The sequence below is a fragment of the Drosophila navojoa genome, chromosome 5, assembly GCF_054131105.1.
Source record: "Drosophila navojoa isolate 15081-1374.11 chromosome 5, UAZ_NAV_1.0, whole genome shotgun sequence".
In the NCBI taxonomy this organism is placed as follows: domain Eukaryota; kingdom Metazoa; phylum Arthropoda; class Insecta; order Diptera; family Drosophilidae; genus Drosophila; species Drosophila navojoa.
Genome location: NC_142893.1, coordinates 14,114,994 through 14,138,714, shown reverse-complemented (window position 1 = coordinate 14,138,714; position 23,721 = coordinate 14,114,994). Strand labels below are relative to the sequence as shown.

At 36.2% G+C, this 23,721-nt stretch overlaps 4 protein-coding genes across 4 annotated transcripts in view; all 4 read right to left on the bottom strand.

Annotated features, from left to right (window-relative positions):
- LOC108655209 (leucine-rich repeat-containing protein 40) overlaps positions 1-4,113 on the bottom strand; it is a 35,362-nt gene extending 31,249 nt beyond the window's left edge. Inside the window, exon 1 of the mRNA XM_089260974.1 lies at positions 3,218-4,113. Coding sequence (XP_089117100.1) covers positions 3,277-3,990 — 714 coding nt within the window. The 5' untranslated portion in view covers positions 3,991-4,113 and the 3' untranslated portion in view covers positions 3,218-3,276. The remainder of the gene's footprint in view (positions 1-3,217) is intronic.
- LOC108657640 (5-hydroxytryptamine receptor 1A) overlaps positions 1-23,721 on the bottom strand; it is a 76,880-nt gene that overhangs the window by 27,115 nt on the left and 26,044 nt on the right. The window contains exon 2 of the mRNA XM_089260973.1: positions 12,955-12,970. The gene's annotated coding sequence lies outside the window, so the exon portion shown is untranslated. The remainder of the gene's footprint in view (positions 1-12,954; positions 12,971-23,721) is intronic.
- LOC108653154 (dynein light chain roadblock-type 2) lies at positions 643-1,368 on the bottom strand. The gene is made up of 2 exons (XM_018103468.3): positions 1,215-1,368; positions 643-1,151 (listed from the first exon to the last, which is right to left on the bottom strand). The coding sequence occupies exons 1-2, from the start codon at positions 1,259-1,261 to the stop codon at positions 848-850; spliced, it is 351 nt and encodes a 116-aa protein (XP_017958957.1). The 5' UTR covers positions 1,262-1,368; the 3' UTR covers positions 643-847.
- Positions 5,021-6,578, bottom strand: LOC108655208 (uncharacterized). Its single transcript, XM_018106946.3, has one exon. The coding sequence runs from the start codon at positions 6,417-6,419 to the stop codon at positions 5,214-5,216; it is 1,206 nt and encodes a 401-aa protein (XP_017962435.1). The 5' UTR covers positions 6,420-6,578; the 3' UTR covers positions 5,021-5,213.

The following is a 23,721-nucleotide window of genomic DNA, read 5'->3' as shown; positions in this document are numbered from 1 at the left end:
TTTTCTGATTTATGGAATATATAAGGATATATATAAAGCGTATTATTTAAATAAATTTATTCGCTTTCTTTGCAGTCTCAACTCAGACAAATGCAATATAAATATATCTATACAACTTACGATTCTCAACATACTCCCTTAGATAACATTTCACAGGGTATACAGGGTATATGAATAACCAGCAGAACAGCAAAATGTGGAACAATAATCAGGCAATAAACAAGTGTATTTAATTGCCAATAATCCACAATGAAAGCAAGAAATTTAGATGCTACAATTTGATACGAGTTTCGATCTCTTGCAACTCTGTAACACTTGCAGTGAGCAAGAGCAAGGACTACAGATTGGTTTTTAATGAAGCCCCACGCTCCATACAAAGCCAAACAGGCCCAGCTGCAACGATTAATGAATCTGTCGTGAATCTATCGAGTTGTGACTCAGTCAAACTCAACCACACACGAGAGAGACATGAGAGAAATGTGCGTGTGTAGATGTGGGCGTGGCCAATAAGCCTCTGCATAATTGACGGCTTGTTGCATTGCCAAAGCACGTTCTATTGGGCTGGTAAATCGTTTAACATGTTGCAATCGGCGTATGCGTGAGCGACGTATACGTAATATGCGTTTATCGAAATGAGAAGAATTTTTGTAAATGCAGGCCTAACGTGAATTTAATAAATGCGACGGTCTCTATATATTGTGTTCATAACATAATCTGTTTCTTGACATTGTCACTGTGTAATCTGTTCTGTTAAAGTTAACATACACCCACACCCACACACACACACACGCACGAATGTACACACGCCCACATACATCGCGTGCTCTTCTTGTTCTTCAACATTGTTTCAGCGTTTACGTAATTTCAGTTTCTGTATGACCACAACCATGAACTCGGGATTGAGCGACATGTGCACCTCGTGCGTCTCGGAACGTATACGCAAAAAGGTAACATCGTTAGCCGGATCCAGGTCTCTGACCACGTTGCGTGCCATTTTGGCCAACGGATGCAGCTGGGCCGCATAGACAAAGGTGCGCCTCTGGCTGACCGTGGACCGCAACGGCTTGCCCGTTGCATCCATTATGATTACTTCACGTGCGCCCCGCTTCTCGAAATGCTGCACAAATGAGTCGCCCTCGTAGGCCGCAGTGCTGAAAATGCCCACAACGAATTGAACACTAATAAATCGAATGCGATGTGATATGAAAACTTACTATATTGAGCCACGTTGCTTTGTACTCTGACGTCGTTTGTCTGCCATTATTTGTATTTTCTTTTATGTTTCTCTAACAGTTTTACGTTTTTTAACTTTTGTTAGAGTTGAGTCTGAACCGAGCGCAGCTATCAATAGAACTGTTGTGTATTAACTTTCGACTATTGTGAGGGAGGGTTTTTAGCACACGTAAAGCCTACTTTAATGTGTTTGTTGAATATTTTTATTATATTTAATTTATTTATTATTTTGTTATAATTTGTAATAAGAAATTATACAAATGTTATTAAATTATAATTAGATATTAAACCAACTCATGAAAATGTTAACCAAGCAAACTCAATTCCTTAAATGCTTTAACATAGCTAATGAATGTTAACCGTTTCTGTATGTCTGCAAAAGAGTGTGTTTCACTCACACTTACAGTGTCACTTTGAGTGCAAGCGATTGAAGCACTGTTACAAGACGCTCTCACTCAATCGTGCCATAACAGTGAGTAGAGTATTGCTTCGTTTCTTTAACGAACTTGCAAGCCATCGGCTCTCTTCTTTCTCTCTCTTTGCTGTCCGACCGTTCGGTTGAGTCGAAGAGTCTTTCGTGCATGTATTGGTATGCAGTGTTGCCAGATTAGCTATTTAATAGCATTTTTAGCTATTTTTGAACCCTAAATGCTATGAAAATTTTGAAAATGCTATTAGCTATAAATTTAGCTATTTTACAAACGAATATTTTTATTTGATTTTAGTATTTAAAGCAAAAAAAAAAAAAAAAACATTTTTCGATTAAGTCCCAAATTGTACGTAATGATCTGCGCGATACTACCACCACGACTTTATCGTACTTGTGAACTTATACCATCGCTAATTCTTCTTGGCGCGCTTCTTGGCATTAATTGTGATGGATAAAAAATATAAGCAGAAATTTCGTGATTCCTGGAAAACAATCACCGAATTTAAGGATTGGATTAAGGAGGATGAGTCGGACAACACGCGGGCGTATTGTATATACTGCAAATGCAGTGTTTTTGCGTAATTGCACGATATAAAAATGCATGTCGCGACAAAAAAACATAAAACGGTTGGCGCCTTTGGGCAAAAAAACAAAATTGTTTTCGAGCCATTGGCAACAACTAAAAGTGCAAAGGAGGAGGCGGCATTATGTTTGTACGTTATTACCAATCCTCAAATGTTTTCAATGTAAAAACATTGAAACTATTCTGCGGCAATACGCAAAAATAAATTTCATTGAGTGGCACAACACTTCAGAGACAGTCAAGTTCTGGGCGGAAGTCCTTAAATATACTGATGCCGGTGGCGTAAAAGTTTTTAAGGATTTGGCTGAGTTTGCGTTGGAGCTGTTATCTTTACCATGGTCCAACGCAGAAGTAGAACGAATATTTAGCCTAATTAAATCCAATTTAAGAAACATAATGCAACTGAAGACGCTTGACGCTATCTTAAGCATAAGGCATGTATTTTATGTGTTTTATTTGCAGATATGGATTGCGCAGGAATGGCAAATGCTGCCATGATTATACCGTGCCTTCCAAATATTTAAAAATGATTCCAGTTAATCAAAAATATAATTCTGATGATAATTTGGATGTGGACCAAATTGTAACATTATTAAATAACATTTAAAAATAAAATTTAAAGTAAATGCATAATGCATAAAGGTTTCAGCTATTTAGTAAGCTATTTTAAAATTTTTTTTAGCTATTTTCAGCTATTTTTTAGAGACGATTTTGCTATTTTTATGTCTCAAAACCTGGCAACACTGTTGGTATGGATGCGAGGCTGTGTTAAGAGAAGACCGTTTGCAGTTAGCCTCAATGTGAGAGCGTCAGTCGTGTCGCTCATTAAACGATCTTCGTGAAAAGAGCGCCACACGAATAGCTCAACTCAAGGCGCTGAACAGAAAGCACAAACGAAGAGAGGGAGAGAGGCCTTAAAAGAAATCCCTCATAAATGTGGGAGCTTAAGAAACCTCCACACATACAATTACGATATGAATTTATTTGCATACATGAAAAATCACTTAGATACTAAATAACATTTCTATTTCTAGAGGGGAATGCGTCCACGCAGGTAATCCATGACGGCAGCGGTGCCCTGAGCGAGGATTTGATGGCGCGGCTGGCGAAAGGGATTGCCGGAGAGCTTGAGGTCAGTTATATTGGTCAGATTGCCCAGCACCGGCGGCACCATCTGTATGTTGTTGTTGCTCAGATCCAACGAGCTGAGATAGCGCAGAGCGCCCAGGCCACTCTCTGAGGCGTCCAACTCCTTGATCTGATTGTCGTTGGCGGTGAGCGTCTCGAGCGCGTCCAGCTCGTAAATGCAAGGCGGCAAGTGATCCAGGCGATTGTGCGAAATGTTCAGCTCGCGCAGCGACTGCAGTCCAGCGAACTCCATGGGCAAGTCCCGGATCATGTTGCACGAGAGATTTATGGCGAGCAGGCGCGAGAACTGCGATATGAATGTGGGTATGTAGCAGAGCTGATTCTTGGCCAGGCCCAGATCGGTGAGCAGATCGCTCATTGGCTTCAGCTCGGCTGGCACATCGCTCAGCAGATTGTCCTCCAGGTTCACCACGTTCACCAGCTCCTCGCAGGCCGTCTGCACGATCTCCTCCGGCAGCGCCTTAAGCTGCGCCTTGCACATGCTCAGGACACGCGTATTGCGCATCATGTACTTGTCCGGCAGATGCTTATCGTCGGCAGAAGTCGGCTTTTTGCCGCCCTGCTGTCGGGGACTGTTCAAGCCATCGCCCACCATATTTTGATAAGAGGTTACGATTAAATTGTAGCCAGTACAAAAAATAGAAAATCAATTTTTTACAAAAAATAAAAATATGTATCGAAGCTAGGCAAACGACATTAAATGAAAGACTAAACAAATTTCTTCTGTCAGCAGAGCAATGTTGGAAAGGTGAAAATAAAATCCATGCTAACTTGTCTAACAAAAATTGTAGAACTATAAAGAGATTTTTTAATTTTTGTATGATATTCGATATGTTTTTAATAGGAATTATATTTTAATATTTTATATGTTATTAGTTTTTATTTTTTACAGACATTTTTGAGTTAAGCTAAGGTCTAAAAATATTTTATTTTCATATTAATTTATTAAAATAATGATTTGAAAATATTAAATTAAAATATTAAAAATATTAAATTAGTAAAATATTGATTTAATAAAGAAATAAATAAATTAATGATTGCAATTGAGCTTGAAGAAATAATTATAAAATAATTATTATTATTTAAATCATAATAATGATTAAACAATAATAATAATAAAATATTGAAAATTAATATAAATATTATCTTATATTAATTTTCATTATTTTTATTTTTAATTATTATTACTGTTTTATATGAATGTTTTATTAAATAATAAATAATAAAAACTATAAATTTTAAACATAAAAAATAATATAATTATATATAATAATAAAACAATAAAAATAATATTTCGGAATATAATAAAAAATTAAGAACAAATATTGATAATGAATATATTTAAGTTTGCACTGTGAAGAAGTCTAATCGATTGAGCGCAAATGCAACCTGAAGAGGAGTTTGGGTCTCTATATAAATACCATTCGATTTTATGAAAACTCCACTCCCTAAGAAGTAAAGAGAATGCAGAAGTAAAGGCTATACTAATATGGATATTTTCTTAAGAGTATATATTTAAAATCGCTTTCAGACAGCTTAGCTGAAGACTTGTTCTGCCCGCAGAAAAGCTTGGAAAATAAACCCCAAAACTGCAAACTGAATATAAGGAAAAAAAAAAGTTATATATCTCTATACATCTAATTTTATATTTGGCATAAAAATAAAGTCATATGAATAAGATAACACAAATAGAGTCGGTGTATGGGATCTGAAGCCCAGGCCGTAGCTCTATTATAGAATTTACCACTAGTTCCTATATTTTTTTTTATTTTGATTTTTTTGTTTTTTGTTTGTTCCTTGTGCATGGCGGCGCGTAGTTCAGAGAACGCCGCAATCTTTGATGACAACCAGCTCGTGCTTCTTGGCCAGATGCGCGGTGGCATCGTGAATACGTTCCAGCAGCTGCAAACCCTTGCGAACCTTGCCGAAGGCGACCCGCTTGCCATTCAGTATGGAGAGCGGCTTGAAGCTGATGGTGAAGTTGAGCTCGGTGCGCGCATTGCCGCGCACATAGCGGCTGGGGAAGGAGAGAATGCCCGCGTCGACGCCATGGTTGAGCACCTCGAAGTCGTGCTCGATGTTGCTCATGTCGATGCTGCGCTCCGGATCGAGAGCAATGTGACCCTCCAGCCAGATGGGCGAGAAGGTGCGTGTGAAGCAAATGCTGCGTGAGCTTTGGTGCGTGCAGACACGCATAAATTCGAGCACGACCTGGGGACAGGCCTCCGTGAAGAGCTGTATGGCCAGGCGACCCATGATCCGGGTGCCGATCACTTCCAAGTCCATGTAGATCTGTGGACGCAGCAGCTTGCAGAGCACACCCACATCACAGATGTTCATCAGGTCCTCGTACCGATGGAGCACATGCATCGGTACCTCGTAGCTAAACGCTTGCGCCACCTTCGGCTTGGAGCGGCGCGACTTGCCCAGATGCGGATCGAACAGCTTGCCGCCCTGGTGTAGCACCTTGTTCTTCTCCAGCTGATTGCGCTCCTTCTCCCGGGCCAGACTCGTGTTGCGCCAACGGCCGGTGGCCAGCCGATCCGGCGACTTGGTGAAGGTGCGCAGCGTATTGTTGCTCTTCCGATAGAGCGCGGTGAGCATCTCCATGTAGGACAGCTCCATGCAGTTGCCCTCCCTCAGCTTGATCTTTGGCGGCGGCAGACAGCTGTTCACCTTGCCCTTGATGTTCGCCAGGCGATCGCGATGCTGCCTGTACATCTCCCGCTGCTCGTTCATGAGCAGATGGGAGCGAGATTTGATGCGATTCGCCTTGGACTTGGGCACCGGCGATGGGATCAAACGCTGATGGTACTTGTGGTTCGGCTTCGGCGTGATTTTCACATTGAACGTGTGGCTGTGCATCTTGGCGGTAATCTCCTCCACCTGGGGGCTGCTGTAGACGGGGTTCGTGAGGGTGTACGGGCCGCGTTTCACTGCTGCCACATAGGGCGCCACCTTCTGGCCGGGGGCCAAAGGCTGCTGCTTGGTTCGCAGTTCATTGGTCACATCTTTGATGAACATATTTGGCACGTATTAACGTATCTCTATCCAAAACGCAAATATATATATATATACTGAAATTTTTCACCGGGTAACTCGTATATGAAATTCGAATGGACTAGACTATGGAAAAGTCTAAAATAATGAGCAATTGTCAAAAGTCTAAACATATCCCCGGGCTGCTGAGATCCATACAAACTGGAATCCCGAATTACCTATACTTTAAATCGAATGGCGGACACATAAATGACGGCTGCCAAACTGCAAATTGAACGCAATCATGCGGCTAAACTTTGCTGTCCGATAAAATGAAGCAAAACCGAGGGAAAAACAAAATACATAGACAGATATATGTATGTACATATATAGAAATCCTTTTTATTGTAACCCGCCCGAGCGATGATGCGTGTCAGACACAACCTGAGCACAAATGAACCCATTGCCATGTCAATGAATTGATTCAGCGCTGATAATAAAAGAGCAGTAAATAGCAAACAAAATGAAAAAACGAAACAAAGTTGAAGGAAATATAAATGCGTAAGGCATGACTGACCAAGAGATGCGCTAGAAAGTTGATGACAATATTGTAAAAATTAAAAACTCTAGAGTATTTTATTTCAAGTACTAAAGAGCTGCGATAGCTAATTGAAAATAAATAAATTAATTAATAAATAAAAAAATGAATGAATGAATAAATAAAAAAAAAATAAGTAAATAAATAAAGAAATAAATAAATAAATACAAAAATAAATACAAAAATAAATAAATAAATAAATAAATAAATAAATAAATAAATAAATGAATAAATAAATAAATCAATCAATAAATCAATCAATAAATAAATGAAAAATAAATAAATAAATAAGTCAATAAATAAATAAATAAATGAATAAATAAATAAATCAATAAATGAATAAATAAATAAATAAATAAATAAATAAATAAATAAATAAATAAATAAATAAATAAACCAATAAATAAATAAATTAATTAAAATTAAAATAAATAAATAGATAAAAAAAAATAAATTAATTAATAGATAAATAAATAAATAAGTAAATAAATAAATAAATAAATGAATGAATAAATAAATAAATGAATGAATAAATAAATAAATAAGTAAATTAAAAATAAATAAATAAAATAAGTATATGCCCCATCTCACATCATCACCTCATCATTTACAGGGCATGCAAAGCGGAATATTTAAACAGACCCCCAAATGGACAACTACAACTGCAACTGTAATCTGGCATAGCTGCCAGGCGAATCCGTAGCTGTGGGTTAATGATAGCCAATGCGGTTGGACGCGTGGCATATTTGATTGGAAAATCAAGTTGAATCAATTGATGGGAATCAATTTATGTAGCTTTAAAACAATGACCGCAAAGGAATAATATATGAACTGGCTGTGGCCCGTGGGCAAAGTCAGACGGAAAATCGGAGAAATCATATCAATTTGTTGCCTGACCAGACCAGAACCACGTATTAGCCATTGGCCAAGTTGGTATTAACCTAACAAGATTTGCCATTTAATTATAAATTAAACATTTATTGAAATATGTTTGAATTTGATTTGCAACTTAAATGATGTCTCATTTATTCAGCAACAAATTCAAATAATTGCTGGAATATGACTTCAAAATAATATCAATACAATTTAATTACTCAAGTAATTTTACCTAAAAAATACAAAAATTAATAACAATACATTCATCAAACATTTCTTTGACTGACTTTCATAATTTTTTATTTGATTAGCTTAACGATATAAATATTTGCCAATTAACTCAAATATCATAAATTGTGCTCATTTATTAATAAACCAAAAAATATGTTTACGCTTTAATTAATTACTTGAAAATGTTGCTAAATTAACATTTGCGGTTGGCCAAATAATGTTTGCGCATAATTACAGATTTAATTAAAATTTGCATTTCATTAAACACGCGTGTGTTTATTTTTTTCTCTCTAAAAATTTGCATTGCAGTGCATATTTTGAATTTAAGCTTATGTTTTATTGCATACCCTGGACTAAATGGAAAGTGGCGAAATGGGGTGGATTGGTTAATGGAAGAATCTTTAATATATAATATTTATATATATCTTGAATTGAATTTAGTTTTTTTCATTAATATTTTATAATATATTTTTATATAATTATTTTTTACTGAAGAATGTTAAAAAAAAGTTGAGTAAAATTTTATCAATATTATTATTTTTATTATTATTATTTTATTAATATTATTATTATTTTTATTATTATTATTTTGATTAATATTATTATTATTATTGTTTTTTGTTTGTTTTTTTTTTTTCAATATCTATTTATATTTCAAGTAATCATTTAAATTTCATCCTATTACTCTAATAATATTTGTCCATATTAATTAGTCTAAGTATGCAACTTAAAATACCATATTAATAAAAAGTAAATACAAATATTATTACAGCCATTTTTTTTATATATATATTTTTTTTTTAAAGCTGTCTGCTTCTAAAAAGTTATGTAGAAGGTGCTGGAATTATTGAATATATTTTATTTATTTTATTTTTGATTTTTCCTTGTTGAATTCCCATTGCTGGCATAATTAATAGCATTAAATGATATCAAAAGCATCTGGTGTCCGCCAGAGCAATAAAATCTCAATCGATTTGCATTAATTGAATGTTAATACGGTTACGATTTTGTGGTAACAATCAAATGATTAATGGCATGATGTTTTATTTTTTATTTTTTTGGTTTTACTCATATTTTCATATTGACTGAGCGCGTGTCTGTGGCAGCAATTGAATAATAATGAGCCGGAGGATGGGCTAGAAATTGGCGATGCTGCAGCACTGCGAATGCGAGTACGATCAAGGGCAACGATTCAAGTGGCTGAAGTGTGATATTAGGGCACAGTAATCACACACGCCATCAATGATGACACTGACAAGGTCAATAATAGCGCGGCTAGCGCAAATATCTGCGGCTCTAGACAGCGGGCCACTCAAGCGCCATTGTTCTCAAGTGTCACACACACGCACACACATACACTTAGCTGCAACACCCACAACACTCGACAGTCGGCACTCAGCAGCCACTTGATTTCGCCAGCATGTCGAGCATGGCTTGTGGAACTGCTTAAGTATTGTATTTTTACTTATGCTCGTCATCCTCGTCCGCTCTATTTGCATGCCACAAGCTCATGTTGCAAATGTGTCAAGCAGCAGCAGCAGCAGCAGCAGATGCTAACGCTCACTCGCAAATGCAATCAGCCCGACTTCAACTGCTGACAATCTAATCAAATATACATAGATATCGGGACGAGCATGTCTGTATGTCTGCACTGTCTACTTTTCGCACAATTCCATTTATTTCATCCACAAATTCCAAAGTGAAGTTTGACTTGCGAAATATTTGGCGTAACTTTACTGTGAACTGCATTAGCTGGAATAGATCCAACAAGTTGAAATATAGACGAGTTCAATGTATGACTTGGGCATTGCCTAAAATCAAGTTTGCAATTGCGCGTTTTTATATGGTTCTCACTGATGACATTAAATGATTAAATATTACATTTTTAATGGCATTGCTTTGCAGAATTTTGTGTTATTTTGTTTTTATACCCTGAAACCATTGAAAATGGGAAATCAGGGTATAATGTTTTTGTGTAAAAGTATGTAACAGGCAGAAGGAATCATCGCAGACCCCATAAAGTATATATATTCTTGATCAGCACGACGAGCTGAGTCGATATAGCCCTGTCCGTCTGTCCGTCCGTCCGTCCGTATGAACGCCGAGATCTCAGAAGATATAAGAGCTAGAGAGCTGAAATTTTTTGTGCATACTCGTGTATACCATACGCAGTACGAGTTTGCTTTATTTTTTCGATAACTCATCCGATAACTTTTTTATCGAGAATAATCGAAAAATTGATTTTGTTTTTTGAGCCTCATTGGAGCACTATTAGACATAGAGACTTCAGATTTACTGTGTATATATATATGATGAATACAAACATTTTATCATCAACAGATTTTGGATACCACGCCCCCTTCGCCCCCAATTTGTAAAAAACGTATTTCAAGTACTAGAGACTTGTGCTTTGGAATGTACACACATTTTGACCATATAATTACGTCCTGAAAGTTTCATTAAGATCGTGTGTTTACAAAAGAAGTTATTCACCAAGAAAATTCTCATACTATTGCCCACACTGCAGCGCAGCCCAAGCGCAGTCGCTGCTTACTGCGCAGTTAGCAGAGCGCTGGCAGAATGGAGGGTTCAGGGTATCTCCTAGTCGAGCAGTCTCGACTAGAGTCTTCTTACTTGTTTTTTTTAAAGTTAAAGTCCCTATGTTATTGCCATAGTATAAAACAACCAAATCTTATTATACAAATAACTAATATATATTTTATAATATAAATAAAATAACGATGTATATGAATAACTCTCTTAGAGATTATTTAGTAGCTGTTAAAGATTTCTTCTATGGTATGTATATAAATTATATTTATATTTACTAAAAATATATCTAGAAAATATGAAAAATATTTGGTATTCTCATGATTATAAATGTGTAATAAAATCTATTAATACATTTTAATAATGTACAAATTATATTTACTAAAAATATATCTAGAAAATATAAAAAATATTTGGTATTCTCATGATTATAAATGTGTAATAAAATCTATTAATACATTTTAATAATATAGAAATTATAATTAAAAATAGTGTTGAAAAAGATTGTACAAATTAAGTAATTATTTCATTAAAAAAAAAACAAAATGTGGAACATTAAGAAATAATAGATTTAAAATCATAAATATAAGAAGAAGAATAAAATTATATTTTAAAAATATTTTAGAATTACTAGCTTATAAGCAAAATATATATATATATATATGTATATATATATATATATATATATATATATATATATATATATATATATACATATATATATATATATATTATAAAATATATTTATTTACAGCTTTGCGCACCGCTAAACAGAGAATTACAATAATTTATCTACTTAAAAGCTGTATTAATATTAATATTATATATGGAGATATTTATGGTTATTTATGTACATATATTTCTGACAAATTTGGAGGTGTTAACTCAAGACCATAATATTTTATGTATATGTATATATATATATATTGTTTTTAGTTTATATCTGGCATTTAAATATATATATATATATATATATGCATTTTTTAGTTCATATTTGGCATCTACTTGCCATTCTGATTTACAGAACTGGCAAAAATATCTTCTGATTTTGATATTTTTATATGTTTGGCAGTTACAAAATGGCCGCATGATGACATTTGGCAGCACTTTTAAAAAGTTTATTGCACTGCCATTACGATATTTTATGGCATATTATAAGAAACATTTCAGCGAATTTTGCTGTTAGACACCCACAAGCATGACTCCAATATGCCACAAATATTTTTATTTCTTTGGTTTTGTTTTTGGTTTTTTATATATTTTTTTCCTTTTGTTTTTTTTTTTTTTTGGCTTGTCGCACTTAAAGCTTTCACTGACTTCAATTTCTCTTCTGTTGTCTGAGCACTCGTTTTATTTGGCATAATTTGGCATTTGGTATGAATGTATGTATGTGTGTGTGTTGCCATAAAACCATATGCTGCTGGCCGAGCCAAAAGGAATGCGTTTGACCTTGCTGCTGACTCGTATATGTGGCCAAAGCCCACACAGAGGCAGACGGTTTGATGGTCTCATAATGTTTTCATATTTTTGAGAGTGTTTTTTATGGCGACTACCAAAATGGAAACAAAAGCCAACAGGCGAAAGTTAAGAGCATAATGGAGCATAAATGCTTTGACTGTATAAATGTGATTTTATGCTGTGCGCCTTGACGCGCTTCACGCCAAATGCCCAGTTCCCCTCCGACTCCTGCTGAAACACAAATACATATGTATAGACATATATACCTCTATATATGCTTCTTTTTATGTCCATGTTTGACTGCAGCAAGGGCTCTTTATGCTCATATTTCATGCGTGGATTTTCAGCTGAGTTGTGGCATCATGCAAATGGCATAATTTGGCATTTCAGGTGAGGATTTAGCACTAAGGAGGACTCTGGGCGGCTCAAAGACTCTCGGCTTGCTCTTTAAAGCAACTCCAAGTGTGTCTGATTAATTTCAATTAGTTAATCAACTAAGGAGCTTGGGCTCTGCTCTCGATTGATGAACGAATTGCGAGGCCGTAAGGAGATCGGTTAATTAATGGCGTTAATGTCTCGAGCGGCTGCTAATTAACCAAATTGACAAATCAAGCTACCAAAAAGGACTCGGCCCTCGGGACATAATATCATTTAACGGCCTGCTTAATTAACAGCCAAGTCAAGGTGTTAACGGCCTGGCTTGGCTTTTAAGCCACCAAAAAATATTTAATCCAATTTCGCTGGGCAAGGACAATCACAAGAGCTGTGGCACTCACTAACTGCCACACACACACACACGCACACACACACACGCACACGCACACTAAACGCCATTTCAAAGGCTTGAAATGTAGGTGGGCCGCTTACCTTTTATGCCGGAGCACTGAAACGAGAACAAAAAGAGAAAAACCAAAAGGTTAAATATAGCAGGCCAAAGATGAGTGAGTGAGAGAGAGATAGAGAGAGAGAGATACAGAGAGATAAAATCTTAAGTATGCATGTAATCCCGAAACAATTTTATTAGCCGAGCGCGCCTTAGATGGCTTAGACGGCAAAACGGAAGCCAATTAGGCTAATGCTCTTGCCGGCACAGCGGAGCCGAAAATGCGCCGCCTACGACGAAGGCGGTTTCAAGTGTTTACTCATAGAGGCTCCACAGCTCGTCTAGTTGTTGGCTGACTGTAGAGCAGATTGTATTTTAATGGAAACACATTTGGGCGTTACAAAAATCGTTTATAAATATGTTCTCCCGCTTTTCCAGCCAAAGTGAAAAACACAGCCGTAGGTCATTGGCATTGCGGCTCCCGTGCCACAGCTCGACTGACAGCTTTTGTCACATTGAAGTCAATCCGAGAGACTTTTTCGCAATTTTTAAAGTTGAAAAGCAAAACAGAGGTGTGAGCAGGTCGGCAATGCTCGACTGTGTGATACCACTTTGGCTCACGTTGACTATTTATTTTCATAGATCTATGGGCGGAATTTAAAGTACTAAAATCTTGTAAGAGATCAACTGAGAGTAGCTTTAGCTATTCTTTATATATAATGAAGTGAAAGGCAAGTCGTATGCTCCAAGTTCTGGTATTGATTTAATACATATGAACAAACATCTCAGCCGGATAAACAGAGAGAGAGAGAGAGAGAGAGAGGGAGAAAGTGAAAGAGATATATATATAGAGAGAGAGAGAGAGAGCGAGAGAGGGAGAGAGAGCGAGAGAGAGAGTTTACTATGTATATCGAAAATTCCATAGCTTTGAGCCATATCAATTAGGTTTACATTAACTAGGATCTCAGCAGACGTACTATATTTGTCTCTTTCTGTCTCTCACTGTCTCCCTGTCTCTCTCTATCTCTCTCGCTTCTCTCTCCCTCTTTTCTCGCTCTCGCTCTCTCTATGTCTCTTTCTCTCTCTCTCTCTCTCTCTCTCCCTCCATTTATTTTTCTCTCTCTCCCTCTACCTCTCTCTCATGAAGCGTCATAATGAGACGCTCTCTTGTCATATCATTTTATATTAGCAGAATATATGTATACATATTTATTACATCTATATCCTGCTACAAGCCAACAACTGTTATTCATTCGCTGTTATTCAACTGTTATTTCATTTGAAACCATTCACTTGATTAAAAATTTACACAGTTTTTCAGAAGATCACGAGATCAGTTTACTTCCATTCATCTCAAATCTGCCTAATCAGAAATCTCTATCAGACATTCCTAAAGCTGTGCTTCGCAAATTCCACAAAAATTGTTCTTGAGCAAAGCTGAGCTAAAAACAATTTGCAAAAGTGATGGAAACAAAGTTTGGCTGCACAGCCTAAGCCAGAATGCAGAAATCGCAAAATGTAAACAAGAACGAGCCAAATTGCTGGCTCAAGCCAAGAGAGCGGCACGTGCAGGCATGTTATTCCAGGCAAAAACCGTTGCCGGTTGCATGCACCTAAAAAGCATACACACACATACACCCGCACACACACACACACACACACACTCCTAAGCACTCGCGCTTTACGAGGAGCACCCGCTGTGCCGAGTTTGGAAGCAATTTATCAAAACATTGCATAACAATAGTGCTGGAATATGCGAAGCCATAGAGAATATTCAAAACTACTCTAGCTTTATGCTCCTGCGATCTGAACACGTGTTAACAACATAAATGCATGGCAGTAAGCCTCAGACCCTGTTCGACAAGGACGAACCATGTGTTCGGCATGTTCCGGGGCCCCAGCAGAAGCTCTCACTGGGAGTCGTATATATACGTATACATATATATATATATAATATGTGTGTATGTGAAGGAGGTTGTCCTTTGCAGCTGCAGTTGTTGAAATGTATTTGATTCAATAATTTTATTACCATTGTCCTTTAGACAAAGGGAGAGAGAGAGGGAGAGAGAGAGGGAGAGAGACAGAGAAAGAAAAACATTGAGACTGCTAACTAAATTTAAGCTTCAATTGCAGCAATTGAAAATTTCACATAAAACAAATCAAATTTATTTAAAGAATACCTTAGCCTATTATATATTATTTCTTGCATTAAATTTCTTGCAAAACATGAGCCAAAATAATTAAAATTAACTTCTAATAAGTAGATATAATGCTTTAATTAATTTATATAGTTTTAGAAAATCTTATAATTTTTTAATTTATGAAATTAAAGAATACAAATATATTATTAAATAAACATAAAATTCTAAACAACAATTTTTAGCAGATTAATTTAATATAATATTCATTTAAACTTAAATTTACAAATTAATTAATAAAATAATAAATAATAATAAATAAAGTAATGAATAAATTGTTGCTTTACATATTTATTTAATTAATAAAATAATAAATAATAATAAATAAAGCAATGAATAAATTGCTCACTTATATATTTAAATTTATAAACACAAAAAACTGTTGGAATAGTCGTCCAGTCTATTCACTTTATTTATCTAATATTTTAAATTATTAATTAATTAAAAAAAAAAAACATTATACCCTGATTTCCCATTTTCAATGGGTTCAAGGTAAAAAATGCTTTAAAAGCGAAGCATTTTAAGAGATTTTTACAATCAATTTTAATTATAATTAATTTCTTGCAATTTATGGTTGGCAAAAAAAGCCAAAAGTAAATAAAAATAGAATATCAACAACTTTGTTCAGCACAAAGTTAAAGTCTCGACCAGTTTGGGTTTTTTTTTTTTTTTTTTTAATTGGCCCACGGCATGCAGAAGTGAATTTTGAGTTCAGCTGTGGAGCATGTGGAGCAAAGAATATTTCATATGGCGAAGGCAAAGGCAGCTGGAATCATAAATTAAAATCAAAAGGCGATGGGAATGGGGATGGGCAATAAAACTGCGAAAACTTTTGCTGAATGGCGCCTCTAAAAGGCAAAGTCAGGGAGCATTAAAAGGTTCCATTGGGCATATATACAAAATGCACACAGAGTGAGAGAGAGAGAGAGAGCGAGGGAGAGCAAGCGAGGTACTCGTGTACTCATGTGAAAAGTTAAACACGCACACACACACACACACACACACACACACACACACACATGCAGACATAGACAAATGGAGGTGGCCACAAAAGCAGCTGTAAAATAGTTTTTCATATCCGCTGGCAACTTGCATTGTGAGACGGCCTTGTCTGTAGTTCAATGTGTCCATGTGTGTGTGTGTGTGTGTGTGTGTGTGTGTGTGTTTGTCACCTGAACAGTTGTTGTTGTTGTTGTTGCTGGCAGGCTGTTATCCTGTGGCCCTGTCAGCCATATGATTGCGCATTCATAATATTTCCTAGCCCCGTTCCGCCCCCTCCCCCACCATCCCCTTTGCTTTGCGCATGCAACTCGAATACAAAGCTCATTTTTCTCATTCTCATTTGGCTTGCGGAAATTTGCACTGCATAGTGCAAATCAAAGCCGCTCTCTATGCCATTGACAACACACACACACAGACACACACACACGCATACAGTGGCCTCACAAAGTATCTGTCACAAAATAAACTTTGATTTATTTATACACACTTTGCACTCTGCTTTTCGGCCCCGGGCCAAAGACTCTCAAGTCATGGTAAATATTTTGTTGCCGCTTTTGCAGAGACCAAGCAGCTGCCCTTACAGGGTCTCTGTCTGTATGTGTGTGTGTGTGTGAGTGTGTTGGCCTGCATGTTTATATACTTCCTATTGCCTTGCTTCAACTCTTGCACTTGTGAGCTCACTCTGCCAGGTAGGAAATGCAGAATTTTCCCATTTGCAGACAATTTCCATTTCGTAGACAATTAGAAACTAGTTAATTAAATTGTTGTAAAGAGCGTTGCCTATTCAACAGTTGCAGCTGTTTATTAAGCCATTTAGCAGTTTAGCCAAATATTTATTTTAAAACGATTTCATCGGGCACTTTAAACAAATTTCAAGCAGAAAATGAAAATCAATGGCAAATTTTGAAGGAGCAAAAGCAATGCAAAAATGATCATAGAAATGTTTTTAAGCTCATTGAAACTGGATAAATAGTCTTAGGTCGTTGGCCTGTGACAATTTGTTTGAGTTGAGCACTTGAAATAAATATTAATAAGTAATGGTAAATAAATCATGTAAGAGGATTCGAATTCAAATGGCAAAACTAAATGAGCAATGAAACTTTGTAGCCAAAGTTGGCAGAGATTAGCTAAGCAAAGGCATAACAGTTAAATGGCAAACATTTTGTAATTAAATATAATAAAGGCAGAGCTGCCTTTGCTTAGCAATAAACAGTTTTCATAAGACTATGTGTATAAAATTATTTATTTATTTATTTTTTTACTCTTCTTACTCAATAAATATTTAAGCAAAGTTCATTTCTGTCTCTCTTTGATATTGAAAATATTTGCAATTTATTTTATATATTTATTTGCCCGTAAAACTCTAAATTTCCCATAATTTAATTCACTAAATCAGCTCGAAATATCGCTCGCTGCTTAAGCTTAAGCTGCGGCCTTTAAGTTTCTGGCTTTATGCCTGTATGTTGCTTCAGCTTGTTGCTCAAGCACACAGTCAGTGCATAAATATTTATAGACGATTTTGCTTTCAATCTGTGCACATCAAAGATCAAATATTCAATGTTAGCACAAATAAATACAAACTCTCATTGTGAAGCCGACAACAACAACAACTCGCTCGAGTAGTCGAGTGCTTACAGCTGTCAATTCACAGGCACTCACCCAAGCACTCAGCCAGAGAGACGAGAGGCAGTGCTCAGGTGAGTGAAGATGGCTGAAGCTGGCAGGAGTAGGAGGAGTGGCAGAGTATTTCCTCAATAGTTTGGCTGTAAAAGCAACAATATCTTCTGCTATTTTCAGCTATATCTTTCTCTTCTCTTCTCTTCTCTATCTCTCTCTTTTTTGGTGGCTTTGTCAGTTTGCTGATATATTTACCGTGACAGACAGCCGTAGCAGCAGCCCGGAGTGGGACAATGTCTGCTGGCAGCTGCTTGTCGCGTGTTGCAACAGCTTTAACGGGGATTTATGCAGATTACAATGGCAACAAGTTGGGCCAACTGGCTGAATGTGTGGATGCATGTTGGTTGCATCTAATGGCTGCGCATCTGCACAAACATGCCGGCCCCGCAGGACTCGCAATTTTTACATAAACAAATTGCCACGAAGCTGGGCAGCTTACCGCACACTCTAAGTGGCAAACTGTGTAACGATTTTGGGGCGAATGCTTAAATAAAATGTATAAAAATATTTGATTTGATAGTGGTTAAGCTGCCAAAGACTCGAAGCGCTCAGTTGACCAGCGAGCATCTATTCCTGCTCCTGCTGCTGCTGTTCACATTTGATTGCTCTTCACTTGAACCGGATTGCCCTTTGAGCTGGCACTCAAAAGCTGCTTGCTATGTCAGCTCAGCTCAACCTCCAACTGACTCTGACATGCCATGGAAGAGCAACAATTTTTGTTGTACTTAAATGCTTCAACAACAGCAGCTGCTGTTGCTGTTGTTGTTGTTGTTGTCTACTCATATGCATAGCAAACATATTTGAGAGGTTTTTGTGTGCTGCCATTTCACATAATCTTGGATAGTTGCGTGTGTGGCCCGGAATAGCTTTAGCCAGCAGCCGGAAAATATACATAAGAGTACGTGTAAAATGGATGCGAAGGGGACGGCGCACGATAAAGATGAAGTTCTTGTGTTGTGGGCGGGGGAGGTCGGGGCACAGCATGTGGCACGACTGCAGCTGAATTTGTTTGCTTATTATGCTATAATTCGCATGTACTACGTATGCGCCCCTGAATGCACGTCTAACACCAACAGCGCATAAACAAACCCATTAATGCGATTCTATGCGCGGTTTTATGCCCCCTTGAGCAGCACGTTGCATCGAAATGGGGCACGTAGAAATACTTTCACGCTTATAATAAAGTGCGCTTTCAGTTGACTTTTGAATAATAAATGCCTGAACAATCGATGGGCGTGCCAGCGCCCGCAACCGCAACCGCAACCGCAACCTTGACCTTGGCTAGAGAGAGAGAGAGAGAAGTTAGGCTCAAAATATGTTTGCCTAACTGCCTTATACGAGGGGAGGCTTATTTACTCTCGAGCATCATAGTAATATATTTCTAAGGCTTGAAGAGAAAGGGTTCTAAATATGAATAGAATTGGAATTGAAATAGGAATGAATTTTATTTAAATTGTGAGACTTTTCTCTAATGCACAGCTCATATAAACAAAATATATTTAACTATTTATATAATTTAATGAATTTTATTAAATTTTAATCAGCTATATATGATATTGTAATTAAACATTTTATTAAACAGAAAAAATTGAACAGCTCACAAATAATATATTTTAAGTAAACAATATAAAGCAACGATTCGCTTTTTACTATAAATAACTCAAAATCAAAGAAATAAATAAATGAAAATGCGTTAAGCTCGCTACGGACATTTATCAGGTATTTTAATAGCTTTTTGAAGATTATGCATAAATTTTCAATACAACTTTTCATATTTATTCAGCTGTAAAACAGTTAAATACAAATATTACGTATACGCAGTGCAGTCAGCGACATTAACAAACGGGAAGGAACAAAAGTGAAGGAACAATTTTTTAAATAATACCATTAATGAGCATATTTGCAAATTTAGAATAAGGGACATTATTTAATGAAATAAAAAATTATTTGCTTAGTAATAATTAAAAAATATTCTTCACGCAAAATTAAAATATCTAAACTTAATATGAAAAATATATATAATATTTTTTAAATTTCAATAATTAATAAAAACAAATATTTATTTTTTATTATATTTTTTTTTAATTTTAAAAAATATATTAAAAGAAAAACTTTAGCTCAACAAATAGATTGCATATTTTTTTATTTGATAAAATTTTTTTATATTATAAATTATTGACGATCAATTTTCGAATTTGTTCAAATTAATATTTTATTTACTTATTTTTTTAATTTATTATAGTTTTTTAAAATTCATCTTTACATTGCTGCAAATTTAGATTAAAAGAATAAACGTAATTAATGTTAAATTGTTCTATTAAAATTTGAAGATATTTCCATAGAAAAGAATTTTTTTAATAAAATAAAAAAGTAAACAAAATAAATAAATAAAAAACAATACCTAAAATTTTTATTAGTTTATTATTATATTTTTAAGTTAAAAATTTCGACTATGCATATCTTTATGAATACAAATATTGCTTATAATAAAACAATGTTTGTCAGCCAACCACTATTTCGAAAACAAAACCTTGTAGTCCAGTGTTGATTTTTGAGCTTGCGTCTTCTCGACTCTCAAAACGCATCAATTTCGATTAGAGCACACAGCTAATGTGCTTCTTCTGTGATAGTTGGGGCGCATTGCTTGCATATGCAAATTTATGCGCTTGTTTACATTTTGTCAGGCAGGCAGCAGCACAATAAATTGCAGTTGCTAATGTTTCTGGTTGGGTTGGCTTGTCAATTGATCCATAAATGCCGCACAAACTGCAAGACGATTAAATGAAATTGTCTGCCGTGTGGCAGCCAAATGTAATAACAGCACAGCAGAGCAGAGGAGAGGAGGGAGGAGTGGATTTGAAGCTGGAGCAGTGGCATCTGCGAGGCGCCGGCAAAGTTTTGTGAGAAATCGAACAACGCCCACAATTCAATTGAATGCCAGCTCAGCTTACTTGGAGTCATCGATTCGTCGTCCTTGCGCCTTGATTGACTTGCAATGGCAAAGGGCAAAGGGCAAATGGCAATAGCAATGGCAACGGCAAATGGCAAATGGCAAATGGAAGGAGCGTAAGAATCTACAGATAAATACGAACAACAACTGCACTGTTAATATGACATCTTACAGAATAGAGCTATTAAAGCGTAAGGCAGCCATCGAAGTTGGCATTGCAATATTTGCCTCATGGATTTCATTTCATTTTCCCCCCGCCGATTTCTCAGTATTGATAAGTGAAGAGCTGATTTGAGTAAGGCACAAATTATATTTGCATTAAGCGTAAATTGAGTTTAAATCAAGTTTAAACTTCCCTTCGATTAATCTCTCGCTCGGCAAGGCTAAGCAACAGAAGGGGGAGGTGCAGGTGTCGCTCGGACGCACGCAATGGCGGCCGTCGTGGTCGTCGTCTCTAATGTGGCTTCATATGAATGCCATTTGCCTATTTTTTCTTAAAAACTGAATTAATGAATGCATATTAAATGCCATTTTTAATACCCCACGGTCTGCTGTGGTTGAGTTTTGTGGCGGATATAGGGGAAGGGAATGGAATGGATTGGTTTGTGGCTTAATGCTTATGATGGGCTTGAGTTTATTCTTTAATTTTATTCGAGCTTGGAGCTTGGGATTCAAAATTAACCACGAGATTATTGAGCAACCCTAGTTATAGTTGTTAAATGAAGTTAAAATATATGATTATTAAAGCATACATATGTTCATCTATTTGATGACATTCTAACAATTTTATTTATTTATTTTATATACTTATTTATTTATTTAATTTTTTTTTTAATTTAAGTTTGTTATTTATTTAATTTTTCATTTATTTATAAATTCATTTCTTTATTTATTTTCTTATTTATTAAATTTTGAATTTTTTTAAATTTGCATTTAGTTATTTATTTATTCATAAACATATTTATTTATTTAACTTTTAATTATTTAATTTTTATTTATTTATTTATTTATTTGTTTTTTATTTCTTTACTAAATTATTTATTTTTTATTTATTTGCTTATTAATTTATTTAATTTTTTAATTAATTTATTATTTATTTCTTTATTTCCTTATTTATTTATTTATTAATCAATTAATTAATTTATTTATTTTTTTTCTTTTTTATTAGACAATTATGATTATTTATTTCTTTATTTTTCTTTTTTACTTTTTTATTAATCAATTAATTAATTTATCTATTTTTTCTTTTTGATTAGACAAACAAAAATCACTTTGGATTTTCAGCAGAAAAATTAAAAAATTCTTCAAAATTTCAACTTCAGTTAAATATTCAAAAAAATTAGTTAATTTTAAAAAGATTAAAATAGATATTTGTTCACAAAATCAAGTCACCGATCATCCCGGTAGTTAAATATTTATAAAAAGCCATAAATAACTAATGAGGAATTAGGGAATGTAATAATACCTAAACATAGATCCATTCGCCCGGCAAATATACCTTTAAATTTATTTGGGGGCTCGCTCAACTCTTGCATGCAGTTTACAAAGCATTCGCATTATTTTTTATGGCTTGTTTCGGCAAACGCGTACGAAAATAAATTCGCACATATATTTGCGCAGCGCTCTGCGGCTGCTCCCGGCGCATTCCCAGGCTGAGCATATTCTTTAGTACTTGCAGATAAATAAAATTGTGTAGCGACTGCGGGCTAAGGCAGTCGTGAAATATAACAATCCACTCGATGTGCGTGTGTGTGTGTGTGTGTATTTATATTTTTGTAAGGCATTTTAATGCTTGCCATTCGACGGAGCGAGCGAGGGCTTTGGCAGCAACGGAAACTGTCGGACCTGACGGTCCTGTACTTTTTGCATGTCGTTGGCGCTGTTCGCGCCGCGGCCGCCACCTGTCGCCGTGGGCGTGGTAACTGATATTTCAGGACAGCCAGCGTTATTGCCATGCCGTCACACTGGGCGTATGTGTAACACACACACACACACACACACAGAGAGTGTATGCTTGTATGGGTTGGTTTTTTTGCGCTGGTGTTGGCGCAGCTGCTGCCGCAAGTTTTTGCACAAAGTAAATTAAATTTGGTGCTGCGAGTTTAGCTTAAATGAAAACTTTCCGTTCTGCCAGCGCATCTCAAGTTCTGTCTGCCCCTCTGCCCCCGGCCGCCGTTGCGGGGGCTGTCTTAGTTTAGTGGATCTTAATTAAAACGCGACTCGACGCAAAACAACTTGAGGCAATGTTTTTGAGCGTCCCCTTGATGCTTAATTAAAATACTTATACGACATGTTGTACGCCGCCATGAGATGTGTGTCAACAGCTGCTAATGCCACACCTGACGCATTCGTGCACCTGTATAGCACGATGTCAAACAAGTGCTCTCTCTCCCACACTCTCTTTCTCTCTTTCTCACTATCTGCCGCTCCTGTTTGTATTTGTCTGGCCGATTTCTTGACATGCCCTCAGCACCAGCCCCAGCCCCAGCTCCAGCCTCAGCCTCCCCCTCGTTTGTCGGCTCGGCAAAGTGCGCAATCCACGCTAATTTGCAATTCCCACAAAATGACACGAGCATCCAGCCAGAGCAGTCGCCATCGCAATTGCCGTCAACGACGTCAGCAGTCAAAACGGCAGCAAACACTTGAATCTTTCCTTCCCGCCGTATTTCACTTACGGCTTTGTTTCTTTCACGTCGCTGGAGTACACGCGATTGGAGCCAACTGTCTCTTTACACAGAAGGCGCACATTTGTATGAGCTGGGGCCTGAACCAAAATCACGAAACGTTGCCAAGTGAAATGAAATAAAACAAAATACATATAAAAAGTGCAGGCGAACAGAGCGGAAGTCGAGATAAAGTTAAGCAGAGATACGAGCTATAGTCTCGGAAATACTTTGTTGAAGTGATGCCAAGTGAAAATTACTTTAGGTATATGTAGAGATCATGCTATGGTCTTGTGCAGTTGAAATGTGCAGGAGAACGTA